We start from the raw sequence: 19,495 nt of genomic DNA on the forward strand, positions 1-19,495 counted from the left end.
ACCCTCTGCTGGAAATTTGTTGTATACATGTCGAGCTGGGGCAATCAAGTCGATACCAGGTCTGTAAGGTATATGCTAGAGTACAATACAAAAAAGTATATAGTTTTTAAAAGAAGGTGGACTTTCACGTCATTCCGAAGTCATTTACTGTAGATCAGCAGTATTTCCTCCTAATTTATACTATTACCATTTACGTATATTTAAGAACGTAGAAATACGATTTACAGAAGATAACACACAGAGTATGCATGCGACACCTGTATACATACAACACTGTTCATTTTCCATACGGTTGAAGCCGGAAAGACAGAAATACCCCCTTTTGTTCGCTGTGGGTAACACAAGTCACCTTTTTTCACTTTCACCAGGATATCAATGTGAAAATAAAGAAGACATGTAGCTCTGCACCTATAATACAGATAGGCATGTATAATGCATCCGTAGTCTAATTCAGCTGTCCATCTGCATCAGATTTGCAGACTTGAGATGCTTCGGGTGCAAAAGGAATTGGGTTCAGTCAATCTTGAAAGGCTGAAGAATAACTGTTGTTCTCCGAGAAGGTGTGACATTCACTGTACATCGTTATCTATATCATGGTCATTACTATGCATTTTACCCCATCATGTATGTTCCCATGCGGATTAGTAATATATGAGGTATAGTTGTAAGCAGCATTATATCCTATACATTTTGCCTCTCAGCATATGAACTCACATGAAAGTGTACCCTTTAAATGTATTATTCATGCAGATACTGGGTAATGAGAACTACAAATAAAATCTCAAAAGATGACAATTAATTATTTATTAAGACTAATTACAAGGTGGGTTTCTCTCTGTCTTTCTCTCTCTCTCTCTCTCTCTCTCTCTCTCTCTCTCTCTCTCTCTCTCTCTCTCTCTCTCTCTCTCTCTCTCGCTCTTTCCGTTTGCAAGTGGCGTTTAATGGGTTAAAATGCGCCTCGAGCAAGTATGACCTTGTACCCTTTGCAGCAGAACTTGTATATAGACAATAACATGCTGTGAGGTCTGCACATCAGACCCTTACCTGAACAATGATTGCCTAGTCGTTACATCTGTGTAGCTGAGTTTTGTTGCTGAAGTTAATTTTAACATTTGACGACACAGGACGCTGCACATTTCGAAGACCCAGCTCTAATGACACTTGCTGATTCCTATATTCTGAATTTTGGAAAGTGAAATGATGTTGTCAGTTGTGATTTTCTCGTAGCGTTACAGCAACTGTTGACTTGTACAGGAACTTGCCAGACAATCTGGAATGAATTGCCCTAGCAGCTGTTAGAGCAGCTGGAATCCCTACTGAACTCACCTTCCGCCCTGTGGGAGCCGAGATTGATAGGATTCAGCACAAAAGAACAGGACGAGTTACAGAACAATGCTGCCAACATCATTTCAAATATACAATTTCAGTCCAGAAAATAATAATAATAATTTAGTCGGCGGGTCAGTTATTTAACAGTCTTGTTTCTTTTTGGAATGTAATCATCGGTGTGATTTCTTTTCCACTTTTAACTGCTGTGGTCTCGGAAGCTTGCAGCTCCATTACCCTCATGTTGGACCTATAAAAGATATGTCGACTGCAATATTTTTTCTTTTTCATCTACTGAAAACTTCAACTCTTTTAAAGGCTGTGGTTCCCATTTTCTCCACAACGCCATTGCACTTGCATGCTGTCAATGTAAGGAAAACAGGACGGTCTATTAAACTCGCTTCATGATGAGCGAGCATTTTGAGAGGCAATGGCATGTTAAAAGTAGACTAGTTGAGAGCTGTGATGTGATCAGATGTGATAGGCTTCCCAGCTCTCCCAGCTTCTGTGTAAAAGATTTATGACGCTTTAAAACCAGGGGTTACCATGGGATTGAAGGCACTGCGGTTAAAAGGGTCTTCTATTATGAAACAAGCTGGAAAAGCCTGAATGGAAGGAATGGAGTGAAACTGCCATTCATTTCACCCCGAGTACTGTGCAAGCTGCAACGGGGCCCCTGCCACATGTATACATCCTAGCTCTGCAGTTCAATTGTAAGTCCCTTTCTGAAAAGAAACACAGAGGTTTACACTGACAGAACAGTATTCACAAACACACCGTTTATTTGATGTTAATGTGTTCATGGTTAACATATCAGAGGCCGTTTTGCAGGCAGAGACAGTTCAGTGAATAGAGAAGGATGTTCGTATTATTAAGTATAGAGTTTAGCATGAATGTAGCAGCATTTTACTGAAATCTACAAAAATAGACAAGAGACATCTATTAATAATAATAATAATAATAATAATAATAATAATAATAATAATAATAATAATAATAATTTTACAACGTTGACCTTTAATGTAAATACACTTGCCCCTTCTAAAAAGGTCTTGTATTTGGTTATTAGCGGTGCACCTGCCACCAGGTGGCGCTTTAGTGTCTTTGAATGCTGTCTTGAAACTCCACACTGTTCCGCTGTCCTGAGTTCAGAGATGGCTTGTTTCCATTTTTTACGTGACAGCTGGTTTTACTGAGAACATTATTAGAGACATAGGCTACTGTATGAAGAACCGACCTCCCCGTCAACAGCTGCATACTGGATGCACGCACTTAATTAAATAGGTTTGGTATTACAGTGCATAGTTTATTAAAAATCGGCAGACGATTCGTGCAGGCAGTGATTTTTATTTGATTTAAAGCGATGTTATGACGGTATGGTATACAGACAGTGATATAATGTAATGTACTTAATTAATACAATACCAAATGACTTGCTGATAAAAAAAAATCAAAACATCTTTTAATTGTAATGTCTCATTATTAACATATATTTCTGAACTTTATTGAATGTTGTAAAATTGGCTTTATGACCGGAACTAAACAATACACGTTAACATATTCCGTGCAGCAAAAACACGATGACCATTCCCCTTTAAAAAGGAGACCCTCTCGCCCCTTCCCGTGGTTTTCACGTGGAGTGCTCTCAGCCAGTTTCAACTGAGCACAGCCAAACCTGAGCTCTACATCTCCTGTGGGAGTAGGTCTATGGATCACCCTGTGAACACTGACTTTAATAACACACGACAACAATGCTTAGCTCGCTGTAAAAACTAAATACAGACTCCCCCCCCCCCCCCTGGCGTAGTTCCAGTCCGATTCATTCATTCATTCATTCATATTGTTCTAAAGAGCTGTTGGTTTAATTGAATTACTTTGTTTCTAGAGAACACTCGGATCCCATTCCGCTCCAGTCCAGTGCGAGATTAGAATGGGGTGCTGCTCTGGAAGATGCACGCTGATTTTCCTTTGCACTTTTCAGCTGGTAAGCTTTTTCGAACAATTATTTCCCTTTGTGTTTTCACTCTTGGTGTGGTGGTTTGCCTTGTGATTGAACACGCATATTGCAAATAAACCTGTTTTGCTGTAGTTTTAACGAGGGCGAAACAAACAGTTGTTTAAGAAATTAAGAACGGTTTTCATGTAAGGTGAGCGGATATTAGTTTGCTGTAATGCCGCTAATGTGTTTTGTTTGCTGGCGAATGATCAGCTTGCAATGTTAACAGTTTTTCACAGAGACAGAGCTTATATTTAACTAACGGTTTCCATTCAAACTAGAATATATAGTGCAGTGAGTGTATTTCTATGGTTTAATACTGTTTGCAGTTTTTTTTTTTGTCTAATTTGCTTATGAAACACATGCGGATATTTATCTAAGGATACTAATCGGAGTAAGTTTTTTGTTTTTCTTCTTTCCGTTTGAGAGATATACTCAGTTGGTGGCTTTTTCCATGAGCTCATGGCTGTTATTCACTTTTGTTAATAGTTAATGAATGCAAGAATGTTATTCACACAACGACCTTGTTCTTAAAAGGATAACGCCATACAAGCGGTGCTTGAAAAATTGAGCGGGAGCAGGGAATCTAAGGAGAATAATAACACTGGCTAATAAATTACTTTTCCAGCCAGTAATGTCGAGTGAGTCTGTCAACGCAGGACCCAGCACTTACAATTCTTCTTTCTATGCGCCCAGATAAAAACAGAACTGAACACCCCGTTTTGCTCCGCAAACGCTAAGAGATTCGCAAGCTGTATGCGTATAGTTGTCCTTATATAAACCTTAACCTGTAGTTTTAATTTGGAATTCACAAATCACAAAACCGATGCTCTGTTAAATTGAACGGTGTCATCTCTTGTATTTTACTGAGCACTTCATGTTTACCAAACAATTGCTGTTTACTTTTACAATGCACGGTTGTGTGGTGCTACTTTGGTAAAGGCAAAAATAAATAAATAAATAAATAAAGATAAGGTTTCTGTTGACTTTCTGACAGATAAGATCAAATTGTAATTCCAAGCATGCTGCCTGCATTGCCTGGAGGACTACTTGCATATTTGTGGGATAAATGTAAAGGAGACCCCGGATAAGACAGCAGTACAGCAGAGTCGTTGGTTGCTTGTTTTTGTGACGCCAGAATTCTGCTGCATTTCGCTTTTTGGTGATTCTTTGAGAACAGAGGAGCCAGTCAGCGCTCTATCAAATTCCTTTTTGCTTGATTCTTTGTCATGTAAATCGGGGCGAGTGGAATTATTGCAGTTGATTTCAAACACTCTGTTTTTTTTTTTTTTTCGGGGGGGAGTGTTAAACCCTAAACACTAAAATAAATAGATTGAGAAAGAAATTGAAGAATAAAATGTAACCAAAAATATCATATTCTAGCAAATGGATATTTTTTGGTTTTATTATTATTATTATTATTATTATTATTGTATATAATAAGAGAAAAAAGATACATACAAATCAAGCCAAACGAATACAAATGAAGGTAGTTGAAAATAAAGATGAAGAATACACACCCTGCATCTCTTTGAATAGGGAGCAGTGGACTGAAAGATATCGTATTTAGTCAGACACAATGAATGAGACGTCTCCATTGTCTCTTCAAGAAGTAATTAAAGAACCATTGTGTAGTAAGTTCATTTTTATTACATTCCAGCATGTGGTATTAAATAGAGTCCTAAAAGTCAGATTTGTAATGTTAAAAAAATTATTTTGGCAAATTGCAAGAAAGTGTAGGTACATACTGTTCAATATCATTCTGAAAAACAAGTCTATTAATCAAGAAGGCAGTTCTGAAATGATCTAAGAAGATGCACAGCAAGTTATCTAAGGGTTTAATGTAGGAATTTGGTTCCTATAGCTCTCCTTATCTCCTGTAGAGGATGCATATGTAGTCAATTTTATAGTGGATGCGACCATCACACTGTGGAGAGTCACAGATATTTAGAACACTGCTTGTCTAATTGGGATGAAACTTGTTGAGGACTGTTGAGGTGTTGCGGATCTGTTTTAGATAACAAACTCAAAATACCTGCCTAATGAGAGGAGATGTTAAGCAGAAGTTACTGCGTTTCATAATCTTGACTTCAAATTGAGAGATCTGTCCATCTGTGTGTGTGTGTGCATGGTCATATAGACAGTGTTTTATATTATTACCATGATTCTTCCATTCGGACACCCTCGCCTGCTGTAACACTGTTGTAGCACAACACCGCTCTGAGGAAGTGACCGGACTGACTGCTGTCAGGATAGCAGGCATTAAGGTTCTGGCCATCTGCTCTGTCCTTCAAAGTGGAATTAACAAAATACTTGTTAACTTGGGCTCTTGCTTATTACATGATGTTGTTTTTTTAAGTTTTTTTTTACCCCAAAAAAGCTTTTTCTTTGTATTCTAGAAACATTAAGCTTCAGTACAATGAACCAATTTGTAGAATCATGTACTTTGGGATAGTGATTACTTAAGACTAACATTTCAGGTCTCATGTAGCTGCACAATCAGAAGGAACAAAAGATAATCACTACATTGGAGATCTTGGATTAGCACTTTTGTAGTTAATACAATATACTTTAATATTTTGAAGCTCAGTTTGAGACTTGCATTTCAGTGATGACTGAAATGTTGTTCAAGAATACCACTCGGGATGTGTGCTGAATGGAAGAGACTAATTGAGCAGTTTGCTCTCCCCGCATTACATGATTGGTTGTTATTGATTGTTATCTAATCTACTCTGAGTCTACTCTTTTCTGATGGTAGGTCTTTTACTCAGTTGATCTAAGGCAGTCTTTCCTGTGTTCTTGTAAACTGTGTCTGATCTGATCACTCACTCTGAATCCAGTCCCCATTCCTCCTCGAGTCTCTTGGTTCCCGGGGGGTGGTTTTGTGATGTGTTTGCTCATGGTTTTCTGTCACAGGTGATATCTCTCTTTTCATTTCCCATCACCTTGTCAGTGTCAGGCTGTCTACCTGCAATCTCTTTGTGCTTGTTGATGGGGGTCTGATCTTTTTATTTAGACAACCTGATTGATCACATGCTGCTCCTCTTTTATCTTCTGCCCTAGTGGATTGTATCTGTTTACACAAAAATTTGTTCCAGGAATAAATTGGGCTGGGTCTAATGTTGGCTTGCTAAGGCTAAATACAGTAATGTTTCATTTTCTCACTAGTACCCAGCAGACACTTGGTTTACTATGCTTTGCATTTACAAAGATATACTTTTATAGGGGTATACTTTCTAGGTCGCATTTATTAAGTGCACCAGTCAACTCATTGTTGAAGTTTTGTGTTTATTGGGGTGGCGATGGTTTATGAATACAGCCCACATTGTTGAGGAATTGCTACAGACAGTTATTTGTGGACCCCATCCTGCTAGCGTTTACCCGGAAATCACCAGCACTCATTAAAGATGCCAGTGCTATTCTTTGCACAGGATTGGGTGTCTGTGTGTTAGATGTATTCAGTGTTGCTGATGATGTAACCCTGCTCTGTCGTGGACCTGTATATTTCCACTGTATATCTGTAGTGATGCAATAAATACTAATGTGGTAAAACTCAGAGGAGCTGCTGTTAAGATCATTATAATTGACCCTGGGATGGGTTCAGGGCCAGGACTGTAAAAACCAAACGTCCTGCGTTGAGCTGAGAGTTTGGGAGGGAGGAGGTTCAGTGGAGAGTTTGGGAGGGAGGAGGTTGAGCTGAGAGTTTGGGAGGGAGAGGAGGTTGAGCTGAGAGTTTGGGAGGGAGAGGAGGTTGAGCTGAGAGTTTGGGAGGGAGAGGAGGTTGAGCTGAGAGTTTGGGAGGGAGAGGAGGTTGAGCTGAGAGTTTGGGAGGGAGAGGAGGTTGAGCTGAGAGTTTGGGAGGGAGAGGAGGTTGAGCTGAGAGTTTGGGAGGGAGAGGAGGTTGAGCTGAGAGTTTGGGAGGGAGAGGAGGTTGAGCTGAGAGTTTGGGAGGGAGAGGAGGTTGAGCTGAGAGTTTGGGAGGGAGAGGAGGTTGAGCTGAGAGTTTGGGAGGGAGAGGAGGTTGAGCTGAGAGTTTGGGAGGGAGAGGAGGTTGAGCTGAGAGTTTGGGAGGGAGAGGAGGTTGAGCGGAGAGTTTGGGAGGGAGAGGAGGTTCGGCGGAGAGTTTGGGAGGGAGGAGGTTCATCTTTTTTGTTAAACACTCAACCAGTTAAACACTATCCATCCGTTTGTTAGAAGCCTCACTCCACATAGGTTTATGTGCCCATCATCAAACTGCCTGCTCCATGCAATAGCTATTACTGCTGTCACCGTCTCATTTGATGAATCACCTTGAAAAGCCTCTTTTTACACAAAGAATGACTTCTCTTGACACTTGTAATTTCTTTTAATTTCCCTCTTGTGCTCATATAAACACCATTGTTATCTAGCCACTACCAAACAGAAAAACCCTAAAAAAAGCATGACTAATGCCCACCCTGTGTGTGTGTGTGTGTGTGTGTGTGTGTATATCAACCTCCCTTTTATGTGTATCCATTTGGCACTGGAGGAAACAATAAGTTAAGAACAGAACAAGAAGTTCTTCTCCAGAAAAAGTTAGGACTAGGCTGCTGTGCAGATAGTTGTGGAACTAAAAAAGCCTTGCTGTCTCTATGCTGACCCCTGTTCATGAATCTCTTACAACTGTCCCCGCTCTCCACTGCCCTTTTAAACACAAGACCAGTTCTCATGGAAAACTACTGGAATTGGACCTTGTCTCATTTATGAGTCAGGCTATTAGCTCAGGAATTATGAGTTGTTGCTGTGAGCCACACTCGCATACACACACCCTGAAACCCTCCAGTATCTCTTTACATTTGCTTTTACTTCTGTAGAAGAGGATACTGCACCCCCTGCATGCTTCACATTTAATAGAAGACTTGAGGCGGGAGTGTTGAAAGGGTCCACAGAATTACACAACATTGCACTGCGAGATGCTGCAGTTCCCTGTACCACTTTAGGATATTCTAGCTGTAGGGTTGGCATTAAATCAGTTGTTCTTAACAGCGCCTGGCATCGTTTAACCCTGTATTGCTCTGCAAACAATGATAGTCACTGATGCTTTATAACAGACGGCTATTCCTTATTGCAGAATCAGCTGCTTTATAGAAGATTGTGGTACAGGCTAAGGGAGAACCGCATTATGTTGTTGGTGGATTAAAATACTATTTTAATGTGAGCTTTAATTTTATTTGACAGGTTACATTTATTCTTCTTTAAGTGAATTGCTTTTAAATGAGAAGTGAACGCAATCAACCATCTTCTATCAACCACATGGCATAAGTTTTGATTATTTCCATTTTATTTTGTCTTACCTGAATTCCTTTGATCATAGTTACCGTGGAATCAAGCCGTATTGATAGATTTTTATTTATTTTTATTTTTTTAAACAAATTATAAATCTTCGTGTTAGGAACCACACATCAATGTAGAGGAAACATGTATGTTTTTTGTTTGTCGATGTTTTGGTTTTTCTTATAAATAATTTCCAGAGTCATGTTAAGGTATCTTAAAAAAAAAAAAAAAAACAAAAACGCTTGCAAAGAAGGTTTTGCAGAGCAATTCTCAATTCATTAGGGCTTATACATCCAACTGTTTACTCGGCATAAACCAAGTAAACCTCAGCAGCGTTGTCTAGATGTTGTCATTTAAGAGTATCATTTAAGAAAATGCTGCCTGCACATCCATTGCCATCTAGGTTTGAATTACCAAGCCCCTTGTGAACAGCATGATTGATGTCGGCAGTCTTCCTATGGGAAATGGCAGGCTTGTCCAGTCTGTGAAGGTGGGTAATGCAAGGCCACAGTAATGATGTTTTTGTTTTTCTTTGTTCAAATCTGGTGCTTGTGAGAAAGCCAGGGTCAGTTTCGTTAATGGACTGCCCAGCTGGAGAGCTCTGCTTTTTCATGCTCGCAGGACAGGTGTTTATATGTGTCTGATTGATCTCCTACTGTTTTGTTGTTTTTAAAAAAAAATCAGCCACCTTGTTTCCAGTGGTTCTGGAGGGCTGATGGACCAGAGAAGCCTTTGAAAGAGACACGTTGGGAAGATAGACATTTTTGCTACTCCTGAGCTGCACTACCATCACACAAGAAGTGTGAAAAGGGTGGCTTTGGGGCCAAACTATGCAATTCCAGTTAGCTACCAGGGCTTAAACTGCACCAGGCCTCCTTGATGGCAGGACAGGTTTGATCATTGTCTTCGTACAGGACTTTGGAATAATTAAGCTTGGGTATCTCTGATCTGTATTAGCCCTGTGCTTTTTAAGAAAAGGAATGAGCATACACTGCCCATGTAAATGAGGGCAATGATTTTGCAGCATTTGAGGCAAGAAATTTCAGTAGAGCCATGTTTATATTCAGAGATGTGCTTGTCATAAGAAATCTGGTTGACTAAAATGATTGAAGTGTGTTATTCCACAAAAGAACAAGGAATAATTTTCACCACCCCCTCCCCACCAGTTCCAATTCCCTGATGCACTCCTATTGCTAAAATAATTCTCAGATTTGATGTGCAGTTGTCTGTATTTTGATTAAGGCAGCTGTAGTCACCAGTACATGACTAGATCAAAGACAGATTGGTCTGTCTCTTTTAATCTAGGCTGTTTTGGGTTGACACTCCTGTCACTGTTCTTCCTAGATGTCTGATGACATCTGGCCATGTAATCACAAGAACATTCGAGATGTCAGTGTGAACACCCTTCAGGGCTGGCACACAGTTCCTATACATGCATGCTGTGTAGTTGCTAAGGATAACCCTATACATATTGTAGTGTTTCAGCTCTGTCTGGACCTGATATATTTAATCCTGCAAAATGCTTCCATGACAAGCATTATGAATTAGTTTGAGACACCCGTGGCAGGACAGGGGTAAATTAGGCTGTCTTCCATCCAAATTCTTGCATGTGTTTCTCTGTGCGCTCGAGATAGACTTGCAGGATTAATTATGATACAGAGTTAGAGGGTTCCTTCTTTCTTGCCATTAAAGATTAAGCTTTTGGCTCTATGAAGTGCTTTTTAAAGCAACATTTCCATACATTTGAAGGAGACTTCAAAGGGAATTTAATTCCTTGGGGAGTATAACACAATTTTGAGATTATATTCACAGAGGAGTCGGGTGGTAGATTAGTCTGGTAGTCATCCAGAATATAATATCTTTTTTTCTTTTCATTTTAAACTTGATTGTCAGTATCATAGACCCCCCTGCCATGGCGAGAAATTAATAATGAGAGCTTTCCTTATGATGAAACAGTTGATGCAGGTCTTATATAATGAGAAAGTTATTTGATTTTACAGTTGATATTTTGATGGTCTTAATATATATATATATAGATATATATATATATATATATATATATATATATATATATATATATAATCAGCAGTATGAGCAAAATTGTATAGTAGAAGAATTAGCAATTCATTATTTAATCACAATGGAAAATTGTAAGTGTGTCATAGAAATGGATGGATAAATGGACAGACAACCCCATATATATCGATATGCATCCAACTCCATTATATTTACTTGCACAGGGGATTTCCTCAGTGTGTTCAACATGAATTGACCCACTCTGAGTTTACACAGAATGTAACTTTTCTCCTATAAGAAGCTTCTGCAGGCTTGCCACCCTTAAGCTTTATTAGAGAGATATCATCAGTGCAGTTGGCGTATTATTAACATTTACAAACTATAGAAAAATATAATCTAATGTACAAGATACAGTGACATGCTTCGTCCCACTTGTTCCTATTGCAAGGTGCATGGTTGAGAATTCTGGCACAGTTTAGTTTATAAAAAAAAAAAAACATTAGATTTAAGTGTGATGTAACCGAAGCTTTGTGCTCGGCAACACTCAAGATAAACCCCATACCCAATAAAGCTGCTTCTGAAATGTCTGAATATTTTGGTCTAAAGATCAATCAATACCCATACAAGCAATTACATGTGATAACTATTACATTAATAGAAGTGAAGTACTTCTGTGCTCTTCTGCACACATATAATTCTATTGAGCAGACTCTTATTATAACCCTTCCACATGGAACGCTGTTAAAACTGTGAAATCAAGAAGAACATGACCACTTATCATTACAGTAATGGACTGGAAGAGCCCACGGCAGGTTATGATCTGTTTTACAGCAGCTATCTTTAGGTCGACCCCATTATAGAGAGAGCGAGGGAAGTCGGCGATAAACTCGTTTTTGAATTTCTCTTCAGTTTTTGGTTTTGCTTTGGTACGTTTTTGCAGGTTAAGAAGCAGTAAAGTCCCTCTCTCTTTTAATAGCCAGCCGATGTGCATTAAGGTTTCACTGCTTGCGTGTGAAAGTAAGGCCTGAGTTTGTTTAAATTATTGATTCAAGCTGCTGATTTATTGCATCTGCCTGAAAACATTCGATAGAGAGCTTCAGCAACCCCCCTATGGCCAATTAAACAAGTGACCTTTGAGGGTGGAGCATGGTGTCTTGGGTGAGAACTTTTAGACAGATATGCCCCAAAGGACTGTTACCATAGCAACTTAAACAGCCAGTGTCTGCAAAAAGTGCATATGGGAGGTGACATTAAAATTCAGGCTGTGTTTAAATATTTTCGGATTTTGTGTGTAACAATTGATAAAAAAAAAAAAAAAAGAGGTTCAACGCTATGATAGATTGTAGATCAAATTTCCATTGTTTATTATATATTATTTGAAAAGAAGTTAAAAACGTAGCAAGGTTTCGGCCAGGCATTAGGCTGCTTTTATATATTTAAATAGAAGGTACAAGTTTAATCATTCAGATTTTTTTAGAGGATTTGTAAGAAAAAAAGAAACTTTTTACATGGTTTTTATGTGGTTCCGTAGAACACTCTGACTACGTTACTGTAATGTAGGCAAGTATTAGGACCAGTACTTTAGATGTGAGCTGGGTGGTCAGTGCAAACGAAATGGATATTGCATCTGTAAGTAAATTGTTAACCAGGAAGCTGGTGTTCTTTTTCTCTGCACAATGAACTCATTAACCTCCTCTGAACTTCTCTTTTAGCTGCCACACCTGCTGTACCTGGTGCAGAGTTGTGAAGCTGACTGAAGCCTGTTCAGGTTGACCAGACCTGTCTCAATTTCCTTCTAATCTCAACACTGGGCACTGTGCTTACACTGTTTTCTCCTGATGGACTTGCCTTCATTATAACAACGTTCCTGCAGAAGGCCTTTTAATTAAAACACAACTGAGACAGCTAAATTCATTCATTTAGTCATGACATGCAAATAGGCTGATGAACAAGCATGGCAATTAGTTTAACTGTTACCCAGTTATTATAGGGTTAACTAATACGCTGTTCACATCTATAATATAAGATCACCTTTTGAAAGCATGATTGTGGATTAAGTAACTGGCACGTTTTAATTGCATATTATACAGGGCTGGAAACAAGCATAGCCGTTTTCGGCCATTCTTTTTTGTAAGGTAGTTTGAGCTGGCGGTCATGTGCCTGGGTGTGTCTAATAAAAACGTAGCCTGAAAATGGCTTCAACTGCTTCGATGGTCTCCTTAACTGAAATACAGAATACTGTAGAATGGAAATATATAAAGCATTCTTTCCTTTGTGTTATAATAGGCTGATATACGAAATGTAAATCATTGATCCCAAAACAGAACAGACTGGTGCTAACCCCCTGTCTCCTTGAGTAATATTGTACTCGCTCATCTGAAAATGTCTAAGGCCAGTGTTCATGTGTTTATTTATAATTGATGCAACATTGTTTTTAAAAGGACACCTTGTTCTGTCTCCTCTAGAAATCTTGCGTATTCCAAGGACAGTTTTGTATTGCTTATATGTAGATTAGAAGAAGTCTTCTTCAGATGTCTTTGACAAACAAGTTTGTTCATAATGGAGATAGCAGTATTTGTAGCACAAATAGTGTGGCTTAAGATTTCAGAAATTGTGGAGAGTATTGGTATTTTGGTTCAAAAACAAACTGTCAGGCGTTTTCCAATAGCGGTGTATTTATTCACTGCTTATTGGTGAATTGAACGCTGTTACTTTGGTTACGTGATATATTGAATCGGCATGTAAGTGTGTTTCTTGTTTATTGTGATGCATGAACATAGCTTCTTGTAATCCAGCAGATGTTATTATAAGGGAATAAATGTGATTTTTATAGTATGAATAAATTATATAACTATCTCGCTTTTAACAAAATAGTTCATCATTAATATCATGTAATCTGATTACCCATACAAAGTATCCCAACAGAACCATAACATGTATCATGATAGATATCATGCTGTGACCTCAGTTTATAATTACGCTACGAATCACCAATATTATTTTGAATTATGTGCTCGATGGGATTCTATTTACTGAGGCAAATTTAAGATGAAATTCCTAACCTGAATTCTATTTGAGTCAATGTGCAGTGTGTGCATCCCCCTCCACCCCCCCCCCCACCCCTAGTTTTGTCACTTCTCATTAGCATTTGCGAGCTTATCGTATTTGGTATCCTTGTTATCCTAAAGAGAATGTCTAATTGCAAAAGCTTTTTACTGTTGATATCAGTTGGCATGCCAATTACTGTACAAGAATACTAAATCCGCTATGGCGTCAAGCCTAGTTTTAAAAACAGATGCTTAAGGTGGATAATTTGAGACCCAAAAACATAATGTTGAGATGAATTCGATAAAAAAAAAAAAAAAATTATGAACGCAATCCTTCCCCCTGTTTCTATCAAGTGTCTGGAGAAAGTCAGTACTTTGATTACTTCAAACCAAGGGAGGTGTCTGAGTTAATCTACAGCCTTCGCTTTGAATGACGGACGTGGGGAGAGAAGCATATTTCCAAGCAATCCTGAAAGATAAGCCTACCTGTGTTAACACTTAATTGTTCTGAGGATTGAGACCAATGTTTGTTTGAATATCAAATATGAAATGGCAGGTTGAGAAGGCACAAAGGAGACACTGACAGCCTATGGCAATGCTCAAGAATATAAAACAGGTTTTACTTTGAATATATATGTTTTTTAATACTTTCAGTACTTTCCCCTCTTATAATCACTATGATGAGTGTCCTCATACCAGAATTAAACAACTAGCTGCATTGAAGGAACAAGAGCACAGCACACCATTAAGGGCCAGCCATCTTGTTATTCACTGTCCAAACAACTTGGCTGAGAAGCAAGGGTTGTGATTTAATGAAATGCAAGTGGTAATAATAATGCACACACACACGCCTGTTCATGCTTAAAAAGGGCTTTGCATTGCAGAGTCCTGATGCAATAGAGGCACATAATGACAACAATAAGCCTTTACTATTGGTACATCCAGCAAAAAAAGTTTAATTGAGCATGCATGATAGATTTTTTCGAGTGTTACGTAGTTTAGTCTAGTAAGATTTTTTTTTAATTATTTTTATTATAAAACTTAGTAGTCGTCAATGGAATTTTTTCCCCAATTTGGAATCGCCAATTGCATGTATTGATCGCCACCGCTGTAACTCCCGGACCGACTTCACGAAACGGAGGCAGACACGCGGGTCCTCTGAAACATGCCCTGCCAAGCCATCTCTTCGCACTGCAGGTCCACAATGAAGCCACTAGACCCATAGTGCCGGAGGACAGCACGGATCCGACTGGCTCTACAACAGACCCGCAGACGCCCTGCCAGCCACAGGAGTCGCTGGTGTGCGGTGAACAGAGGATTACCCTGCCGACCTGAGCCCTCCCTACCCGGACAGCGCTCGGCCAATTGTACACCGCCCCAAACTCCAAGTGACATAACCTGGATGTGAACCAGCGCTCTCCAGGCAGTTCATTCCATATTAAAAACATGTAATCCTTGAGCTTGCTATCCGGGATCATACTGCGGAACTCTCCAAGCTCGTGGAAGTAATCAAAGGCCAGGGCTGTGTGATCTCTCTTTTTTCATTTGCATGTACTCTTTGTGTGGCATGATTAATGATCAAACCCTGTCCCTTTTACACCTCTCACAGTGCCATAGCACCTTTACCGTTGTCCCTAGAATTATCCAGTCTGAGACTCTCTGAAGCCCTGGGATCAGTCAACTCTTTGCATTATTGATTTGTCACGCTCTAGTTTTACTCATTCCAAGTGATGTAACAAAGCAACTGCATTTCTGCCAAGACACAGCTCATCTACCAGCATGCGAAGTTTAACCTGGACGAATCTGCACTGCACTGAAGATAATTATTAAACACATAATTCACCCGAGCACAGTGCTGAGAACTTGTCCATGATTGATGATGCACATTTAGAAAATGATAACCCTTCGCAAACTTAATTGTATGCGAACAGCCTCCAATAGCTGTGAGAAGTCTCTGATGAACTTTCTGGGTGTAATACCGGAGGAGTGGAACCATTTTGGAAACGATCTGGAAAAAGTAAAAGAATTATGATTTTTAATTTTTGTTTTTATTTTTTTTAAATCTGGTAGAATTAGATTTAATATTTATTCCTTTTTTGATTTAAATGGGAATAGGAATTGGAGAGGTGGTGGGGGTAGGATCATGTTCTGTTGGATGTTGACTGTAATAATCTCAGTAAGGAGTTCTAACTACCTTATTATGATATTTGTGGTTTTGTCCAATATTGCCAGATTTTGTTTTTTTAAACTTAGTTTTAATTGACTCAAAACCCCTACATATTAGCCATACACTTCAACAGCAGTACAATGTTGCTATTGCATTCTGAGCCCAATTACACCCTAGGCTGATTTTTATTTCATGAGTTTCTTGTGCTGGTGACCCTTGGCTAGTATTTTCATGTTTTTGTATTTGATTTTGAATCCATTATATTCTGCAACTTCTTCAATTTGCACCAGCAGTTATATCATCTTACTCGCTGTGTGGAAAGTTAAGGAAACTCTCCCGGCCAGAAAGATATTCAAAATCAGAAACATCAAAGCGCACTGTTTTATTGAGAAGTTACATGTTAGTGGACATGTTGAGACTAATTATATTGGTTATGGTCCTACAAGTTTTTTGAAATTCTGTCTTGTTTTTTCTATTTGGTGTAATTTAACAGAAATATGGAACAAGCAGTATTTGAAACAATATTGTAACTGTTGCAACCATCAAATAAAGTATTTATGATTGACATGATATTCTGCCAGTCAATGGATTCCCTGTGCTGATATTTGAAGTTTTGATGTACCCTTAAAATGGCCCTCGAAGTAAAGAAAACCGAAGTGTCATTTTCCGTGCCATGAGCGACTAAACCAGGTTTATGATGATGTCCGATTGTCCCAGTAGGTTTCGGAAAAGCTCTGGGCAGTGAGTCTTAAAAGATGATTTATCTTCAGAAGCAAGTCTAGAGATCTTGGCTGGCAAGTGTTTTAAGTGTTGATGTTCATCTCAAAGGACTTTTAAGTGCCTCTTCAGGAGAAAATGTTGTTCTATTAAGACTTCTGCAGTAGTGGGCAAATATTATCAAAAGATACATAAAACTGCAACCTCTTGCCCTCTTCTACTTCTGATTTCCCATAAAAATGAAATAACGCAATTTGTCCAATTTTAACTGTCACGAACAGCCTTGATTAATCGCAGTCAAGTAGGATGTCATTCCTGGTCTTAATATCCTGTGTAATTGGTAAATCTCGAGGTTCTGGCTTGCATCCTGCAGTGAGTAACACAACTAATTTCTAGAGTTTTAAATAAGTGTTCGCTCGTGACAAATTATTATTGAAGGGCCGTGGTGAGTGGGTGTTGAGTGAGTCAGGGCTAGATTCAGTGGAGCGTAGGTGATAAAGCAAATGTGTTCTGGAAGATACATCCAACTCACAAATCAATACCTTTTATTTGAGCTTGTTTACTTAACCGGCAATGGTTACACTGTACTGTACAAGTTAGTTTGACATAATGGTTTGATTCTTTTTGCCAGTTGAAACTCTGTTTGGCTGGCTAGATGTACATGTGATTCTAATCTCACAAGCTGCCCACTGCTTTATGGAAAATAAACTTGCTTTGGAACACCCATACCACATGGATGGAAATAAGACTCCTATTGCATAGCAGTTTGAGCCTTTCCTGGTTTTACACTGAGTTTAGTAAGCCTGATCTTAGCTTGTTATCTGTACACTGTGGCTGATCAAGCTTGTGTTAACACCTGGCATGGGTGAAACTGCTGAGTCTAATTTCCATCTCTTTACCAGTAGTTTCTGACACCTTTTTTTTTTTTTTTATAAAAAGTACAATTTCTAATGACACTCAAAACATGCCTCTTCGCCATTTGAATGTGAATGAGACTATTTACAGTTTTTTTATTTTACAGTTAATGGTAATCCTTTACTTTATTCACAGCTGGGGAAATCAATTTGTCACTGTATGGTATATATTATTGTGTGTTATTTTCCAAAAGGGTCATTCTCATTTCACGTTTGAAATGCCTTGTAAAATGAATCCATGCATATAGGCACCCATGAAAAGACAGTGCAGCACCTGCAGGGTGTCGTTTTTCAATTACCCCAGCATGTCACAAGATAACTGATCTGCAGTAATTACAATGCAACCAGTGGTGTTATCAAACAACCTACAAACCGCTTAGTTAAGTATTCATTTTTGAAAATATTTTTTAAAGTCTGTTTTACAGGTTATTCCTTCCACTTCTGAGTCTGACATCAGCTGAGTTGGTCACACAGCAACAGGCTTTGCTGTGAATGGGAGCCTTTGTATTGCATTAGGATACTCTGAAAATGAATGGAAAATAGATTCCACTTTCTCATGAAATAGACTGCAGTGAATAACAGTTAGTCTCAAAGCAGTCTATCCCTTTTTCCCCCCTGAGATGCTAAGCACTGTGTTTTCAGAGGGGTGTTCTCTCTTCACAGCTGGCAGCGCTAGAGAGACAGGTGTTTGATTTCCTCGGGTACCAGTGGGCTCCCATCCTTGCAAACTTCTTCCACATCATCATCGTTATCCTGGGCCTCTTCGGCACGATCCAGTACCGACCCCGATACATTGTGGTGGTAAGTTGCATGCATATTGTTGAAATTTAACCAATACAGAAGTCTGTATAACTGCCTGTTGGCTTGTTTGTGAAGGGCATGCACTGCAATGTAGGGGATTAAATCTACTTTAAGGTGGGTATGTTGATATTGGTTATTAATATTCTTCTTGCTTTGCTGTGTGGTCCAGTGGTTGAAGAAACAGGCTTGTAACCAGGAGGTGCCCGGTTCAAATGCCAGCTCAGCCATTGATTAATTGTGTGATCCCAAGCAAGTCACATAACCTCCTTGTCCTATGCAGCTGACTCATAGTTCACACACCCTAGTCTCTTATCTAGTAAAGTGCTTTGTGATGGTGGTCCACTATGAAAGGCGCTATATGAAAAAAAAAAAAAAAAAATCAACGTTTCTGGTGCTCTTGCACTGTAAAAGATTTTCATAGTGTAACCTTTTGTAAACGGCTCTTTTGCGGTGTGAGAAATGTTTTAAGAAAAGAAAAAAAAATTATTAATTAAATAATTAGTGACTTATGTACATGGAAAATAAAATTAAAAAAAAAAAAAAAACATGTTTTTCTATAACGCTACGAATGTCTTCAATATAATACATTAAGAATTGGTTATGCAGTAAAACAAAATGTCCTGTATAGTGGACAAAGTCAAGGGGCTTGGATTTTACAACATGTTTAATAACATGTGCATCCTGTATGTTACAATAAATAGGCTGTATATTTAATTGCATTGTTTTTTACACTGCATTTCTTTGCGTATCAACCAGTTTTACTAATGTGTTATCCTTGGCAAGCACTGCTGTGCATAAACAAACATGCGATGCTTTCCAAACACCCTATTGGTAGACCTGGTTCTACATAAACTAACATGTTTCCAAGGATTTTTTGTGATTTATTGTTTTTCTTAACTATCTTCTTAGATCCCCAGGTGGACTCCTCTTTCTGAGCAGGGTTACATATGTGCACAGCTGAGCTTCTGCTTAACACAGTGGCTACATACTGACCTAAACATACTTCTACATACCAAAACTTGGTCCTCTTATTATTGGGGTGTTTATCCAGGTTTCTTTTCTGTTAAGATCTAAAAATATCTTAGTACCTCTAAAATAAAAATCCCATCAATAAACGCCTGTAAATCGGAGTGTGATGCACACATGAGCCTGCCCTGATGGGCAGTTTCTGGGGCTGCATGGTGCTCTCCATTGATTATGTACTGTATTGATTTATTTG

The 19,495-nt window shown here is 38.8% G+C and overlaps 1 protein-coding gene across 2 annotated transcripts in view; it reads left to right on the forward strand.

The window, feature by feature from the left end:
- The first annotated feature begins 2,939 nt into the window (after nt 1-2,939).
- Nucleotides 2,940-19,495, forward strand: part of LOC121298491 (sodium/potassium-transporting ATPase subunit beta-1-interacting protein 4-like) — a 40,112-nt gene continuing 23,556 nt past the window's right edge. The window contains exons 1-2 of one of the 2 annotated variants that reach the window (XM_041225632.1): nt 2,940-3,310; nt 18,139-18,276. In XM_041225632.1, the coding sequence (XP_041081566.1) occupies nt 3,257-3,310; nt 18,139-18,276 (192 nt within the window). In that variant the 5' untranslated portion in view covers nt 2,940-3,256. The remainder of the gene's footprint in view (nt 3,311-18,138; nt 18,277-19,495) is intronic. The other variant, XM_041225630.1, reaches the window with a different exon arrangement.

Source organism: Polyodon spathula, chromosome 23, assembly GCF_017654505.1.
Source record: "Polyodon spathula isolate WHYD16114869_AA chromosome 23, ASM1765450v1, whole genome shotgun sequence".
Classification (NCBI taxonomy): domain Eukaryota; kingdom Metazoa; phylum Chordata; class Actinopteri; order Acipenseriformes; family Polyodontidae; genus Polyodon; species Polyodon spathula.